This window comes from Saccopteryx bilineata, chromosome 5, assembly GCF_036850765.1.
Source record: "Saccopteryx bilineata isolate mSacBil1 chromosome 5, mSacBil1_pri_phased_curated, whole genome shotgun sequence".
Classification (NCBI taxonomy): domain Eukaryota; kingdom Metazoa; phylum Chordata; class Mammalia; order Chiroptera; family Emballonuridae; genus Saccopteryx; species Saccopteryx bilineata.
This window is the reverse complement of record NC_089494.1, coordinates 7,577,813-7,594,730: the sequence shown is the minus strand read 5'-3', so window position 1 is coordinate 7,594,730 and position 16,918 is coordinate 7,577,813. Positions and strand designations below refer to the sequence as shown.

Genomic DNA, 16,918 nt, shown 5'->3' with positions numbered 1-16,918 from the left:
TCATGGAGGAGAAAGTAACTCCTACATTACACCTACTGTGTACCTGGCCCCGGGCCAGGTGGCTTAGTTCTGGCGTGTTGTGAGATCTCCCAACAACCCTAGGAAGTAGATGGTCTCATACCCATTTTACAGACGAAGAAATAGAGGTTCATTCTTTCTGTGACTCTGTTGTGCTACTAATTTTTTTCCTCCTTTGTAAACTGTTTAAGATCTAGCAGTGAACCACGGGCGCCTTCAGCAACCCTGCCTGCCATGACCACTACCCCTGGCCTGTCTGGGGAAATCATGGGATTTAAACATAGAGTCAGTTTCCATCTCAGCTCTGTCACTTGCTGGGAGTGTGACCACAAAACAAGCCCCTTATCCTCTCTGTGTGGGTGGCAGTATCTCGCACAACGCCGAGCAGTAACCCTAGTTTCCTTTCCCCCGGATTCCTCCGAAACTGTGTGGTGGCTGTTCATTTTTCTCATGCTACCACTAAGTGTTCTGATAAAAATGGAGAGATGTATTTAACATTGCTTAGGATGATATCAAACTTGAGCTGCAATGGCCCCAGGAACATGATTGTTTTTTGTTTGTTTGTTTGTTTGTTTTTACAGAGAAAGATAGGGACAGATAGGCAGGAACAAAGAGAGATGAGAAGTATCAATCATTAGTTTTTCATTGCGACACCTTAGTTGTTCATTGATTGCTTTCTCATATGTGCCTTGACCACGGGCCTCCAGCAGAGCCAGTAACCCCTTGCTCAAGCCAGCGACCTTGGGTCCAAGCTGGTGAGCTTTGCTCAAACCAGATGAGCCCGCGCTCAAGCTGGCGACCTTGGGGTCTCGAACCTGGGTCCTCCGCATCCCAGTCCGACGCTCTATCCACTGCGCCACCACCCGGTCAGGCAGAAACATGATTGTTTTGATGTAACCTAATTCTCCTTAGGGTGTTGACACGACTCTGCAGAGGCCGGAGAGATTTGTTGGCCATGGCTCCTCACTGTGCTCACAGTTACTCGTTGATTTTTTTTTTCTTTATAGAAGAGCTCCTGGATGGTGTCCTTGAATCTGATGATGACGAAGATGAAGATGATGAAGTAAGTTGGAGGCTCTCACACCACATGGGAGACTTGTGTCAGGCTATTCTGGTCCTCTTCCTTGCCCTGAAAAGTGAGTCTAGAAATGGAGATTTTTCTCACTGCTCCATTGCTCACAATTCTGTAGGTTGGCTCGCATTCAGCTGGGTGACTTTCTGCTGGTCTCCCTTGGGGTGTCATGTGGCTACTTCTTTCTGTGTCCGCGCTGGCCGTGTACCTTCCACAGCCTCTCTCCATGTGGCCTCTGACCGCTCAGTGGTCTAGCCCAGGCTTTGTTACCGACTGGCCGCTGGGCTCTAAGAGGGAAGAAACGAAAGCTGCCCACCGACTCTGGGGCTCGGTGGTCTCAGAGCATCGCTGTGCCGCGTCCTGTTCAGGTCACATGACGGCGCCCGCCAGGCTGTGGGCGGCACGGAGCTCTACCAGCGGGCTTCAGGGCGGAGGCCTGGCGGGGCCACGGCTGAAGCCTGTCTGCGCGTGGTGGGTGGGAGTCCTGCAGCCCGTACAGGGACGCCGCACTCCCTGGCACTTGGGATTTGTGGGAGGTCGGAAGAGCAGTTCTTCAAAGGGAGTTGTTTTGCACCTGTCCTCCCTGGGTGGGAATGTTGGGTGTGAGGCTCGCCGTGAGAATCGGCAGCGTGAGAGCGTGGGGCCCGGTTCAGAGCTGGCGGGATGAAGCACTCCGCTCTGCCATTTCGCATTCTTTTGCTACGGGTTTCCATGGCTGCAAAAAATCTGCTTCCCTGGTGCTTTAGAGCGTGAAGGTTCAGGAATGACAGGGGTGAGTCTCGTGGAATGGTGTAGAGGTGACTCATGGGCTGTGGAGGGATGTTCAGATGACAGATGACGTTTCACTGTTTTTCCTGCAGACCTGGAAAGAGCATGCGTGCTCTCAGTCCTCTGTGGCCGTCTGTGATTTACATGCCTTCTGTGTGCTGGGGAGTGGATGCTGGCAGATGTCTTTTCATTGGAGCTGTGGTCTAGCAGTGCAAAGGGTGTGCAAAAGCCAGGTTTCTGTTCATTGATGTCATCAGTTATGGGAGATGGTTCATTTAGGAGCCCTCCACCAAAGAGGACAGTTTGCTGAGTTCTGCCAGTGATGGTCCCTCCTCAGGCAGCTCCCACCTGCCATTTTCTTCATGGGCTGTAGGTGGCACCAGTGAGCGCTGTTCCCTCAGCCTGGTGAGACAGGCGCGTGGGGACCTCAACAGGGGGTGGGGGTTGGGGTGGGGGGTGTCCAGGCCAGCACTTTCTCCAAGCCCTTTCCTCCACAAAGGTGGATCTGAGAGGGGAGGAGATCAGCCTCAAATTACCAGGGAGTTAATGTCAGGAAAACATGGTTTCAAACAGGGACCAGCAGACCTTCCGTAAAGAGAAAGGTACTGAATGTTTCAGGCTCTGCAGGCCACAGGGCTGTCCCAGCCCGTCCACCCTGCCCCTTTAACAGAGTAGCCATTGGCAGTACAGAATGGGCGAGCGTGGCAGAGTTCCCGTAGAACTTTATGTGTGGACAGTAAAATTTGAATTTTGTATGACTTTTATGTGTCACTAAACTTTTTTTCAAATATTTAAAAATGTAAAAGTTATTCTTAGCTTGCTGGTCTTCCAAAAACAGGCCTTTGGGGCCATCCTTTGCCAGCCTGTGGTGAGAAGCCAGCTCCCTGACTCAGTCTTCTAGTGACTGTGATAGGACACCACCCCTGTACCACTTTAAACTATATTTTGAGCCTGACCTGTGGTGGTACAGTGGCTAGAGTGTTGATTTGGAATGCTGAGGTTGCTGGTTTGAAACCTCAGGCTTGCCTGGTCAAGACACATACAAGAAGCAACTACAAGTTGATGCTTCCTGCTCCTCTCCTCCTTCTCTCAAATCAATAAATAAAATCTTTTTTAAAAATTTAAACTGGCCCTGGCCGGTTGGCTCAGTGGTAGAGCGTCGGCCTGGCATGCAGGAGTCCTGGGTTCGATTCCCAGCCAGGGCACATAGGAGGATCACCCATCTGCTTCTCTACCCCTCCCCCTCTCCTTCCTCTCTGTCTCTCTCTTCCCCTCCCACAGCCAAGGCTCCATTGGAGCAAAGTTGGCCCGGGTGCTGAGGATGGCTCCGTGGCCTCTGCCTCAGGCGCTAGAATGGCTCTGGTCGCAACAGAGCAACGCCCCAGATGGGCAGAGCATTACCCCCTGGTAGGCATCCTGGGTGGATCCCGGTCGGGCGTATGCGGGAGTCTGTCTGACTGCCTCCCCGTTTCCAACTTCAGAAAAATACAAAAAAAAAAATTTAAACTGGCCCTGGCCAGTTGGCTTAGCAGTAGAGCATTGACCCAGCATGTGGAAGTCACAGGTTCAATTCCTGGTTAGAGCACACAAGATAAGTGACCATTTGCTTCTCTGCCCCTCCCCTTCTCCCTTTCTCTCTCTCTCTCACTCTCTCTCTCTCTTTCCCTCCTGTAGCCATGGCTTAATTGATTCAAACACGTTGGCCCCAAGTACTAAGAATGGCTCCATGGAGCCTCTGCTTCAGGTGCTAAAAATTACTTGGTTGCGAGCAAGCCCAGATGGGCAAAGCATCGGCCCTAGACAGGGGTTGCCGGGTGGATCCTTGTTGGGGTGCATGCGGGAGTCTATCTCCACTACTCTCACAAAAAAATAAATAAATAAATTATATTTTGACTTAATATCTTATTTAATTTCAATAATTTTTTGTTGTTGCATACAAAAGTTTCTCCTATGATCTGTTTTTCCCCTTCCTGATTTACCCCTTAGGGGTTTTTTGTTTTGTTGCTAGTAACCCACTTATTTTTTATTGCAAGGGAAAATTCATTTGGTTCAGCAGTTCTAGTTAGGGATAGAAATTCAACTTCAAGAAATTTCCCTGTGGAAGAAATTATAGTCTACTATGATTGGAGGAATATAAAGATCTTTTAATTTCTCTGGATTTTTTGCAACTCCACAGATTTTATTTTAAGAAAACAGTGTTTGAAAATACTGTGATAACTGGTGTTTTCAGAACGTTCCTGGATGGGGTGTAGTTGGGAAATTAGAAGGAAAGACTGTCATTTGGGACCATAAGTTGACCTTCTGTGATGGACGCAGGTGAGCAGCCCCTGGCCCCTCCCTCCCTGGTGATCCCAGCTGTTCAGCCAGGACGTTAGTGAGGGTGACCTGTCCTTCTCTACTCAGCTTTCGCTGAGGGCAGGCGTGACCTTTAAAATTAGAGAAATGACAGTGAAAGATGCTTAGACTAAAGGAAAATTTTCAAAAATCATTTGAACAAGTGGTACTTTGTTGGAATGTGGCTGTCATCTCCCAAGGTGACAACTTTGAAGGAGACAGCAAAATTATTGTCAGAGCCTTAGAGTAATAATATACATCATCTTGCTCATCAACATAAAATATTTTTTTAAATTCAATAGTTAGCCCTGGCTGGATAGCTTGGTTGGTTAGAGTATCGTCCCGAAGCGCAGAGACTGCCGCTTCAACCCCAGGTCAGGGCACATGCAGGAACAGATCAATGTTCCTGTCTCTCTCTCTCTCTCTCTCTCTCCCTTCCTCTTTCGCTAAAATCAATAAAAATAAAAAATAAACTTTTAAAGAATTACTATTTAGCCCAAAGCACAGATAAGATAGAGGAAGCATTGTTTGCAGTTGGCTGCTTTCTGCCTTGGAAGATGAAATGGCTCTGTGGGAGGCAGGCGGGGCAGCAGAGGTGGGGGGGCATGCTCACCCCCTCCCCCCAAGGAGCTGAAATCTGCCCACTTACAACTTTGGCCACAGGTCCTGCTCCACTGGACACTCTCAGAGGACCCCCCAGGGGCAAAATCTAATTTTTAAAAAAAGATTTTATTTATTTATTTTAGAGAGGAGAGAGAGAAGGGGGAGGAGCAGGAAACATCAACGCTCATATGTGCCTTGACCGGGGAAGTCAGGGTTTCGAACTGGAGACCTCAGTGTTCCAGGTCGACGCTTTATCCACTGCGGCACCACAGGTCAGGTGGTGATTTTTTCTAATTTCTAAAAATGGAACAACTTGTTCTGATTGTTAATACTTAGTATGACTGGAAATACATACATAGATTTATATTTTAGAATTTAAAAAAAAGGTGAAGGTGGAGCTAGAATGGTAGCTAGAAATGGTATTTTCTGACTTGAAGACTGTCCAGGATATAATGTTAGATGGTAAGAGGCAGTTGCAAAGTATTGTGCATAGTATGGTTCCATCTCAGGAAAAAATAAACATGTAAACACATGTCCCAAGAGTTCTATATGTGCTCACACATCTGTTCAGCACGCCTTCGTTGTTGACACTGGAAGCCAGCTGGGCGGTAGGGAGTGGATGGCTGGGTGAGAGGTGAGAAGAGGCCTTGATGAGCAGGGCTCTGGTGAAGTGGAAGGGGAGGAGGGGAAAGGGCACGAGGGGTTAGAGGGCATAGGGCAGTTGCTGAGCATCATGGTAGACTAATGGGGCGAAAAGCCAACTGAGTGGTTGAGGGGTGTGTGCACAATGAGAGAAGGGAGCTGGTGAGTCCAGACAGCTCCTTCCACAGTCAGCCGTGAGCGGGAGGGGAGCTGGGAGGAGCTAAACAGGGCATTTCTGTCTGGTTTCCATTTGAGAGAGACCTAAGCATGTTAATATGCTGGTGGGAAGGGGGGTGTGTGTGTGACCATTCAAGGCAGGAGGAGGGAGGATGGCATCGGGCCGGCTGGTGTCTTCGTTGTTTTCTAGATTGCTTCTTATACCCCTTGTTCCGGAAGACCCACTGAGACCTCCAGAGAAATAATACTAAGTAAGCTTGGACAGGGCACACAAAGGAAGGACTGAGTGACAGCTACAGTTTAGGGGTTCAAGCACAGCCCATAAGTGCTTTGAAGAAATGTATTATTTAATTAATTAATTTTTTTTTTGTATTTTTCCGAAGTAAGAAGCAGGGAGGAGGCAGACAAACAGACTCCCACATGCGCCCGACAGGGATCCACCTGGCATGCCCACCAGGGGGCGATGCTCTGTTGCTGCTGGAGCCATTCTAGCACCTGAGGCAGAGGCCATGGAGCCATCCTCAGTGCCCGGGCCAACTTTGCTCCAATGGAGCCTTGGCTGCGGGAGGGGAAGAGAGAGAGACAGAGAGGAATGAGAGGGGGAAGAGTGAAGAAGCAGATGGATGCCTCTCCTGTGTGCCCTGGCCGGGAATCGAACCCGGGACTTGCACACGCTGGGCCAATGCTCTACCGCTGAGCCAACCAGCCAGGGCCAATACAACTTATTTTGATATTAAGCATATGTAACATGTCTGCAAAGGAGCCCTGATTCTAATGTTTTCACCACAAGTAGCTCACGTTGCCATCTTACTGTTGAAAGTGACCTTGTGTCTGCTCCTAAGTGGCTTTCTAAGTGGAGATGAAGGGCCTTCCTGTGCCACCCAGGAGGCTGATTTGAAGACAAATATTCTCCCCTCTTAACAAAATAGGTTTAAATGCCAGGTGAAATCAGCCATGGATTTGAGTCGCTGGTTGCCATGTAAGTGACAATCATGTGCCCAGCAGTTTCCTCCTTTGCCGAGTCTCACATCTGAGTCACTCATTTGTTTATTCAAGAAATACCTGAGGGCCTTGAAGTAACATTATTCCAGTCAGTAATCAGGAAGGGATGCAAAAGAAATCTAAGAGGATACCAATGGTTTAAAACACCTTCAAGAGTTTAAAATCTAGATAGGTGAGGTCATCATGATCCTGATAACAGCTCACAGCTGCACAGCAGCACCGTGTCCCGGGCACAGTTCTGGGAGCCTCACATGTACTCACTCCTCTCCTCACCATGACCCTGCGATAGGCACCAGTGTTAATTCCATTCCACAGGTGGGAATAACAATGCCAAGTTCACACAGCTAGTAAGTAAGTGATGGAGCTAGGAATCGAACCAACAGCATGCTAACTCCATGCTGTTAACCATTACACCACTTTGTCTCTTTAAGAAATAGAAACAGGGCCTGACCTGTGGTAGCACAGTGGATAAAGCGTCAATCTGGATCTCTGAGGTCCCTGGTTCAAAACCCTGCACTTGTCTAGTCAAGGCATATATGGGAGTTAATGCTTCCTGCTCCTCCCCCCTTTCTCTCTTTCTCTCTCTCTCTCTCTCTTTTACTCTCCTCTCTAAAATGAATAAAAAAAAAAACAGTTACAAATAATAGAGAATAAATAAGTGACTGTTGGTTCCTGAGGACTTCCAGATGCTCAGAGGATACTGGCAGGTGGCTTCCCTGGCAGGACTATGCCTGGCCCGGGGGAAGGGAAGGAGGATGGACTGATGGTGGGACAGATGTGGTCAGGAAAGCAGAAGAGGCATCTTCTAGGGGAGGCAGCACCAGGCTCTCCTTCGCCTCTCTACTAACCCCCCCCCGAAAACCCATGTTAACAACCTAGTATGTGTAGAGACTTCCATATTTGTCTTAGAAGATACACACGAGCCCTGGCTGGTTGGCTCAGCGGTAGAGCGTCGGCCTGGTGTGTGGTAGTCCCAGGTTCGATTCCCGGCCAGGGCACACAGGAGAAGCGCCATCTGCTTCTCCACCCCTCCCCCTCTCCTTCCTCTCTGTCTCTCTCTTCCCCTCCCGCAGCTGAGGATCCATTGGAGCAAAGATGGCCCGGGCACTGAGGATGGCTCCATGGTCCCTGCTTCAGGCGCTAAAATGGCTCTGGATGGGCAAAGCATCGCCCCCTGGTGGGTGTGCCGGGTAGATCCTGGTCGGGCGCATGCAGGAGTCTGTCTGACTGCCTCCCCGTTTCCAGCTTCGGAAAAATTAAAAAAAAAAAAAAAAAGATACACACAAGTTCATATATACACACACACACACACACACACATATATACATACATATATTGATATATATATTTACACATTTCCACATATGTTTTTGTCAATATTTTTTACCAAGTGAGATTACATAGATAGAGATATAAACACACACACATACACAGTGTTGCCTTTTTCTCTTGTTAATATTTTCTGGAAATCTTAAATCAGCCAATATCTGTAATAAAGAGAGAATTCATGTGAGTTGAATTCAAAAGATAAACACATTTTAAAAAAATGGAGAAGGGATATGAACAGGGATCAAAGGGGTGTGACTGACAGCAAAGGAACCCTGTAACAGTTCTGACCTCACCAGCAGAGCAGGAAGGGACCCTTGCCCTCTCCCCAGCGACAGACCTGCGCCAGAACTCCTTACTTCTGCCAGTTTAACGGCGGTATAGTGAGTGCTCTCACTGTTGTTGTCATTTTGCATCTCCAGTGAATGGTGACTGCCTATGTCTTTTATGTCTATTTTAGCAGGTGTTTGGATTTCCTGTGCCCTGTAAGTCACATCCCTTCCAGCACATCCCTTCTTTCCCTAGTCATATCCCTTCTCCATTTTTTAATTTCCATTTATCTTTTGACACCAGTCACATGAATTCTCTCTTTACTACAGATATTGACCCTTTTCCACCTCTACTGCAAATATTTTAAAAACATATTTATTGATTGGTTTTTATAAAATCTTTTGCCTTAAGAATGTTTTTGGCCCTTGCTAGTTGGCTCAGTAGTAGAGCATCAGTTCAGCATGTGGATGTCCTGGGTTCGATTCCTGGTCAGAGCACACAGGAGACGCACCCATCCACTTCTCCATACTTCCCCTCTTTCTTCTCTCTCTCTCTCTCTCCTGCAGCCATGGCTCGATTGGAGCGAGTTGGCCCTGGCGCTGAGGATGGCTCCATGGCCTCCACCTCAGGTGCTAAGAAGAGCTCAGTTGCTGAGCACTAGAGCAACGCCCCAGATGGGCACAGCATTACCCCATAGTGGGCTTGCCGGGCGGATCCCAGTCAGGGTGCATGTGGAAATCTCTGCCTCCCCTCCTCTCACTGAATGAATATATATGTATATATATTGACTTTTCTTTTATAGCCTCTGGGATTTCTATCCTGATTAAGGTTTCCTTTAGCCCTAAAATTTACATATAGTCTATCTTATACATAGAAAATATATATAATGTTTATGTATGGCTTGAATTCTCAAATATTTGGTTTCAGGTCATTTTTACACTCTTAAAAAATTTTTGAAGATTCCAGAGACCTTTTGTTTATGTGTATTTTGACTATCAATATTTGCTAAATTAGAAAAATTAAAACTGATAGAATGGATGTATTAATTAATTTTACAATGAGAATAATAAACCCATTACATACTAATATAAGATATTTTTGTCAAAAAGATTGTTTTCCAAAAGAAAACAAATGTATTAAGAAGAATAGTGCTGTATTTTATTTTTGTAAACCTCTTTAATGCTGAATGAGGTAATAATGGGGCCCTCACACTCACCTCTGGGTTATGTCTGCTGTAATATGTTGTTTTGATTAAAGGACGTAAAGAAAATCTAACCTCATAATTTTAGAAAGAGGTGGAAGTATTTTAATAACCTTTTGGGATATATTTCTCTTTGATACTAGTTCCAAACTGAACAAGTGATGGTTTAATAAAAGCTCATTGCAATATGGAATCAGAAACCATGTCAACAAACCTCTTTTTATTCTGTTAAGTAAAATCTATTTGTCCATTTTCCTTTTTGTTAATTTTATTTTCTGAGTGTTCATTGCTAGTGTATAGAAATGCAGCTGACTTAGTCCATTGGTCTTGTATCCTACCTTGCTGAGCTTATTTCTTAACTCCACGAGTGTTTTGCCTCTTTTGTTTTGTGATGGATTCCTTAGGACTTTCTGTGTAGAACAGCATGTCATCTGCGAACAGGGGTAAGCTTACTTCTTCCTTTCAAGTCCAGATTATCTTTCATTTCCCTTTCTTGCCGAATTGCCCTGGCCACAACTTCCAGTACAGTGCTGAACAGAAGTGGTGGTACATTTTTCCTGATCTTCAGGGGAAGCTTTCGGTCTGTCCCCATCTGGCCTCATGCCAGCTGTGTGTCCACAGATGCTCGTTATCAGGTTGAGAAAATTCTGTTCCGTGTTGGATTTTGTCAAATGCTTTTTCTACATCAATTAAGACAATCTTACAGGCTTTTTTCTGTCCTTAATGCGATATATTATATTGACTGATTTTTATATGCTGAACCGCCCTTGGATTACTGAGATAAATCCCACTTCCTCATGATTTATACACCATTTTATATATGGCTGGATTTGGTTTGCTAATATTTAGTAGAGGGTTTTGATATCTTTATTCATTCATAAAGGTTGTGAGCCTGTAGTTGACTTCTCTTGTGATGTCTATGTCTAGTTTTGATATCAGGGTAATACTGGCCCCGTAATAGGAGTTGGGAAGTGTGCCCTCCTCTTCTGGTTTTGTTTGTTTGTTTGTTTGTTTGGGTTTGTTTTTGGAAAATTTTATGAGGAATTGATGTTAATTTTTCTTTAAATGTTTGGTAGAATTCTTCTTCTACCTAGGCTGGGCTTTTCTTTTGGGGAAGTGTTTTTATTATTACTAATTTGATCTCTTTACTTGTTATAGGTCTAATCTATTTAAATTAAAATTTGTTTTCCATTTATTTGAGAGAGAGAGAGGGAAACATTAAATTATTGTTCCCCTTAGTTTTCCATTTAGTTGCACACTCATTGGTTGCTACTCATATGTGCCCTGACCTGGGCACCTGTGACCTCAGCACACCAGGACAATGCCAATCCACTAATCCACCCAGCCAGGGCTGATCTGTTCAGATTTTTATACTTCTTCTTGAGTCCATTTCTATAATTTGTATCTTTTAGGAATTTGCCCATTTCATCTAAGACATACAATTTGTAGGCGTACAATTATTTGTAGCATTCCCTTACGATCCTTTTGGTTTCTGTAAGGTTAGTAGTGTTGTATCTATCTTTCATTCTTGATTTTAGCAATTTGAGTCTTAACTCTTTTTCTTGGTCAGTGCTATGGACTGAATTGTGTCCCCTCAAATTCATACACTGAAGCCCTAACCCCCAGTGTGGCTGTGCTTTGAGGTGGGGCCTTTGAAGAGTTAGTTAAGGTTAAGTGTAGTTGTAAGAGTGGGACCCGGGTCTTATAGGACCGGTACCCTTGTACGCAGAGACACCACCGAGCACTTTCTCGCTCTCACCACCATGTGAGGACAGAGAAGAAAGCCAAGGAAAAACTCTTACCAGGAACCAAATCAGCCTACCCCTTGATTGTGGACTCCCAGCCTCCAGAACTATGAGAAATCAACTTCTGTTGGGTAAGCCACTCAGCCTGTGGTATCTTGTTATAGAAGCCCACATTGACGAATACAGTCAGTCTAGCTAAAGGGTTGTCAATTTTGTCAGTCTTTCCAAAAACCAAACTTTGGTTTTGTTAGGTTTCTCAATTGTTTTTCTCTTCTCTATTTCATTTATCTCTGCTCTGAATTTTATTATTTCCTCTCCCCTGGTCTTCTTTTTCTGATTCATCAAGGTATAAAGTTAGGTTATTGATTTGAGATTTCTCTTTTTTTAATGTAGGTATTAAATATATAGCTATGAATTTCCCTTCAAGTACTGCATTTGCTACATCCCATAAGCCTTGTGTTTTCATTTTCATTCATCTCAAAATATTTTCTACTTTTCCTTGTGATTTCTTTTTTGACCCATTGGTTGTTTAAGAGTGCTTTTAACGAAGCCCCACAGGCAAGCCTGCTGACCCTGAGCAAGCTCTCAGGTCAGTGAAGAGGAGCCCTGTGAGAGGGGTTCCCGGGGGGTATTGTCAGACAGGGCAGATATGATGGTCCCCTGGGAATGGGGCCTTTGAGGCACTCAGAACCCACCTGCCACCTCCAGTGACTGCTTGTCTGCTGTTTTTTGCTTTGTTTGCAGGACGTGGGTTTTTAAAAGCGGGAGAGAGTGAGAGGAATGGGCAAGTTTAAATGCCACATTTTTTGTTCTTGCTGGGAGCTGGCCATTTTTTTTTTCTTAAATAAACCACTGCCTCCCAAAATTGTCACAATCCTCTGGTTAGTTTCCAGAGTTCTGAAAAAATTGATTTGGATCATTTTTGCCAGCATTCTCCTTGCTTTTACGGAAGACCGGGTTTTCAGAAGTCTCACTCCATAATTCCTGCGGCATCTTGCCTGTTGGGCCCCTCCCATAGCTCTCTCACCCGTGCACGGTTTGGTGTTTCTACGCCTCGGTCATCTGGAAACTAATGGCTTTGTGGCTCTTCAGTTCTTCCACATGTTGCCATATCTGATTACAGAACATCCCCCACAGTACTTTGGTGACTGTCCCCACTGATCTCCTTAGAAAGCCTTCAAGTAATAGGAAGCTATCAAGCTAACAGGAGCAGGAACAGGTCTTTTAAATGGTTTCCTCTTGAAAGTTCAAATTTTATTATCGATAATGGATAGTGTCAGTTGTTTTCCTGGAAGTGAAAGGCTCGCCTCATTAATTTTTGAGAAAATGTCTGCCAGTTACTGAAGTCTGAATAACCAGTTTGTTGGTCATTCTTTTAACCAAAAACAGTATTTCTTGAAAAAGGGGCCCTGTGCAGCGTGCAACTCAGATAATCTCCCCAGTGCTTTTCTTCCTGATAACCATCACGTGCGTCCCATTTTGTTACACAGATGGGCCCAAGAGTCAAGATTTAATAACATTCGTTCCTGCTGCTTCCACCAAGGACATTGTTAAATGCGACCCTCTCTATCTGTGATCTTTCTGTCATCTGTCTGCCTGTCATCTTTATCTGTCTATCACTTGTTTATCTGCCCGGTGGCAGTGGAGAATGCAGAGACTGTCCTAGACGGAGTTTGGTGGCTTTGCCTAACTGATGGATGCTCAGGCACCGGTGGTTCTGCCTTCCTTGCTCTGGCGCCATTGGTGCAGGTGTCAGCCCCGTTGTTCCAGGATAAACCGTGAAAGTCACTAAAGGTATGGAACATGTAAGTATTTCAGCCACCATCACTTGCGTTTCGTTGCCAAGTGTTTCCATAAAAGATCTTTGCTGAGTGAGGAGTGGCTGTTGACACTGTATGAGTACAAGGCAAACAGCAAGTCCGGGCGTACCTCTGCGGATGAGACGTTACCTCCGCAGTTGTGTTTGCGGCTTGGTCTTGATTCTGCAGCTACTATTTTACCAGAAAGGAGCGTGCTGTCATTTCCTAGCTCTCCACCCAGCAGGCACTCTGCAGTGCCCACTGTCCAAGGCTGTCATGCTTGTTTCTTCAACCGAGACACTACAGTAACTCACCTTTCAAGGTTCTTCAGTGGCTTTGATGTTTTTTGGGGGGGAGGGAAATCATTTTAGTTTTCTTTTCTTTTTTTTAATTTTTTTTTTAAATTTTTATTTATCCATTTTTAGAGAGGAGAGGGAGAGACAGAGAGAGAGGAGAGACAGAGAGAGAGAAGGGGGGAGGAGCTGGAAGCATCAACTCCCATATGTGCCTTGACCAGGCAAGCCCAGGGTTTCGAACCGGCAACCTCAGCATTTCCAGGTCAACGCTTTATCCCACTGCGCCACCACAGGTCAGGCCATTTTAGTTTTCTAGAGAGAAGTAATACAGGGAGTTCCGGTATTCCCATCTGGCAGCTTTCGTGGCTTTTAAATCTAGTTTGAAAAGTTACAACTTTTCCAGCATTTGACTTTTAAAGAAAATGCATCTATGCTTAAAATACTCAAGTCCTTTTTCTTTAAACTCTAATTGGTCTCAAAATTACACCTCATTTTAACTGGCATAGAACACTATTCAAATATGTTCTGTTACATAAGACACAATAAGGTAAATTATTGACATCTATAAAACTGAGGAAAAGGTAGTGTCCAACCACATTTCTGGTTTTTATTTGCTGTTTCGCCCTTGGAATAGATTCCTCCCTTCCGTGAGTCAGAGGACTTGCTGATAAGTCAGCTTCCTTTTTTCAGCGCATTTCCACGTCAGGGGCTCCGCTAATGGGTTAAGGAAGCACATCCTCTGGTCGCCCCCTTTTAAGCCAGTGACCCCTCCTTTGAACTGTAAGAAAAAGAGATTATAAACAAATATTATTTTCTTTTTATCTTTTCTTTTAGAATGGATGAGCCTTAAGTTTTTAAATAGTAACAGTTTTAGAGAAAATTTTAAAACAGAAAAGTTTTTTTAATTATAAAAATACTACTGCAAAGTAAAACAGTGCATGCACTTCTAGCCCATTTCTGCATAGGAAAAAAGGAAAAGTTAAAGATTTCAAAATAATGATTTGTTGGGTGATAATGAAGCGCATCAATTATAGTAGAAATGACTAAAGATAGTTAGAAAAGCATAATGGGACCATTGAGAACAACTGAGCTCTGAAAATCTAGAGAACACAGGGTCACGCAAGCGTGCACTGAATTAGCTATCGGAGTTTTATCATCTCTTGTCATGTGGCCTCTAGAAAACTCTGCTATATGAATGAGTGAAAAAGACAGTTCTTATTACATTACAATAATCATATATTATTTTATATTCTTTTTGTTTGTTTTTTAGCAAAAGAGACAGAGACAGAGAGGGACAGATAGGGACAGACAGACAGGAAGGGAGAGACATGAGAAGCATCAATTCTTCGTTGTGGCACCTTAGTTGTTCATTGATTACTTTCTCATATGTGCCTTGACCAGAGGGCTACAGCAGAGTGAGTGACTCCTTGCTCAAACCAGCGACCTTGGGCTCAAGTCATTGATCTTGGGGTCATGTCTATGATTCCACGCTCAAGCCAGTGACCCCATGCTCAAGCTGGTGAGTCCATGCTCAAGCTGGCAACCTCGAGGTTTCAAACCTGGGTCTTCAGTGCCCTAGGCTGATGCTCTATCCACTGTGCCACTGCCTGGTCAGGCTTATTTTATATTCTATAATTATAGTAACTATACTATGTGATATAATAATAATACATTATTGTGAACCTCGTTTAGACTGGGTAGGCCCCTGGAAAAGATCTTGAAGTCTCTGAAGGCCCCCCACACTGCACTTTGGGGACCACTGGGTTACAGCTTCGTTGTCTACAGTGTTTCTGAGTTTGGGTGTTAAAATCTTCTCTTCATAAAATACAGTGTGTCCGTAAAGTCACGGTGCACTTCTGACCGGTCACAGGAAAGCAACCAAAGACGATAGACATGTGAAATCTGCACCAAATAAAAGGAAAACCCTCCCAGTTTCTGTAGGATGATGTGGCAGCATGTGCGCATGTGCAGATGATGACGTAACACTGTGTATACAGCGGAGCAGCCCACGGCCATGCCAGTCGAGATGTGGACGGTACAGAGGAAAGTTCAGTGTGTTCTGTGGCTCGCTAAATTCGAATCCATGACCAAAGTGCAACGTGAATATCGGCGCGTTTATAACGAAGCGCCACCACATAGGAATAAATTACTCGGGATAAGCAGTTGAAGGAAACTGGCAGTTTGCGTCGGCCTAGCGTGCGGAGGACCCGGGTTCGATTCCCGGCCAGGGCACATAGGAGAAGCGCCCATTTGCTTCTCCACCCCTCCGCCGCGCCTTCCTCTCTGGCTCTCTCTTCCCCTCCCGCAGCCAAGGCTCCATTGGAGCAAAGATGGCCCGGGCGCTGGGGATGGCTCCTTGGCCTCTGCCCCAGGCACTAGAGTGGCTCTGGTCGCAACATGGCGACGCCCAGGATGGGCAGAGCATCGCCCCCTGGTGGGCGTGCCGGGTGGATCCCGGTCGGGCGCATGCGGGAGTCTGACTGTCTCTCCCCGTTTCCAGCTTTAGAAAAATGCAAAAAAAAAAAAAAAAAAAAAAAAAGAAACTGGCAGTTTGGTGAAGAAACCCCGTTCTGGTAGGCCATCAGTCAGTGACGAGTCTGTAGAGGATATACGGGATAGCTACCTAAGGAGCCCTAAAAAAATCTGTGTGTGAGCCCACATCGAACTGCACTGAATAGATATGAAACTGGGAGAGTTTTCCTTTTATTTGGTGCAGATTTCACATGTCTATTGTCTTTTGTTGCTTTCCTGTGACCGGTCAAAAGTGCACCATGACTTTACGGACACATGGTAGGTGTGATGGTTTCTCATCTTTTGGCTGGAATTAGTTTTATTTTGTCTTATCCCTTCTCCTGCCCCCACCCCTCCCACCTGGCCCAGTGGCATGTGGACGTATTCTGAGCAGAGGAAGCTGGTCAGGTACAGGGAGGGTGGATGGGTCGGCCGTTGACACCCCCCCTACCCACCGCCCCGCAGGTGGCTACAGTAAACTCAGACCCAAAGAGGTTCTTGTGTGATTGATTGTAACGCAGGAAGGCTAGATTTTTTTTTTTCTCTTAACCATATTTCCTAAAGCATCAACGTAGAAAGCAGAAAACTGGGTCTTGTGCCTTTAAAAAATGTTCTGTATCCCTGATTTTCAAGGTCAAACTTAACATGATGCTCTCCATAGATGCATTTACCGGTCCCTGCCCTGGGGAGACGCCGCGTCCACAGAGGCCACAGCCTCCTTCGGAGGACCAGATTCTAGCTTTTATGGCACCCCGGTGTGTTCTGGCATCACTGGGGGTAATTGGCATCAAAGCACTTGGCACACTTCCTAGGACATTGTACACCCTTGTAAACGTTAGCTCCCATTTTTATTGCCGCAGGGGTTGTGTCATCGTCATCAGTACACTACAGTGTCCTCAGCTGCAGGCCCCCTGTGCCTGACTGCAGAGAACCACATTAAGTGCCAGGGTCCCTTCACCTGGCCTCCCATGTGCTCCCCGCTGGTGAAAGTGTGGGTGCCGAGGGGAGCGTTAGGTAAGGGTGTGGCTTCATTGTAAAGTATCGCGTATTTTACCTGCCCTGAGAAAACGTGAAGTTCAGTAAGGCTAATAGACCAGAAGATGATTTGTCTTTGCGATAATTTGTTACAGTGTCCCAGAGGCGGGGGCATGCCA

At 45.6% G+C, this 16,918-nt stretch overlaps 1 protein-coding gene across 1 annotated transcript in view; it reads left to right on the top strand.

Moving 5' to 3' along the window:
• Window positions 1-16,918, top strand: part of ARMC9 (armadillo repeat containing 9) — a 150,130-nt gene that overhangs the window by 79,702 nt on the left and 53,510 nt on the right. The window contains exon 19 of the mRNA XM_066280587.1: window positions 1,026-1,081. Coding sequence (XP_066136684.1) covers window positions 1,026-1,081 — 56 coding nt within the window. The remainder of the gene's footprint in view (window positions 1-1,025; window positions 1,082-16,918) is intronic.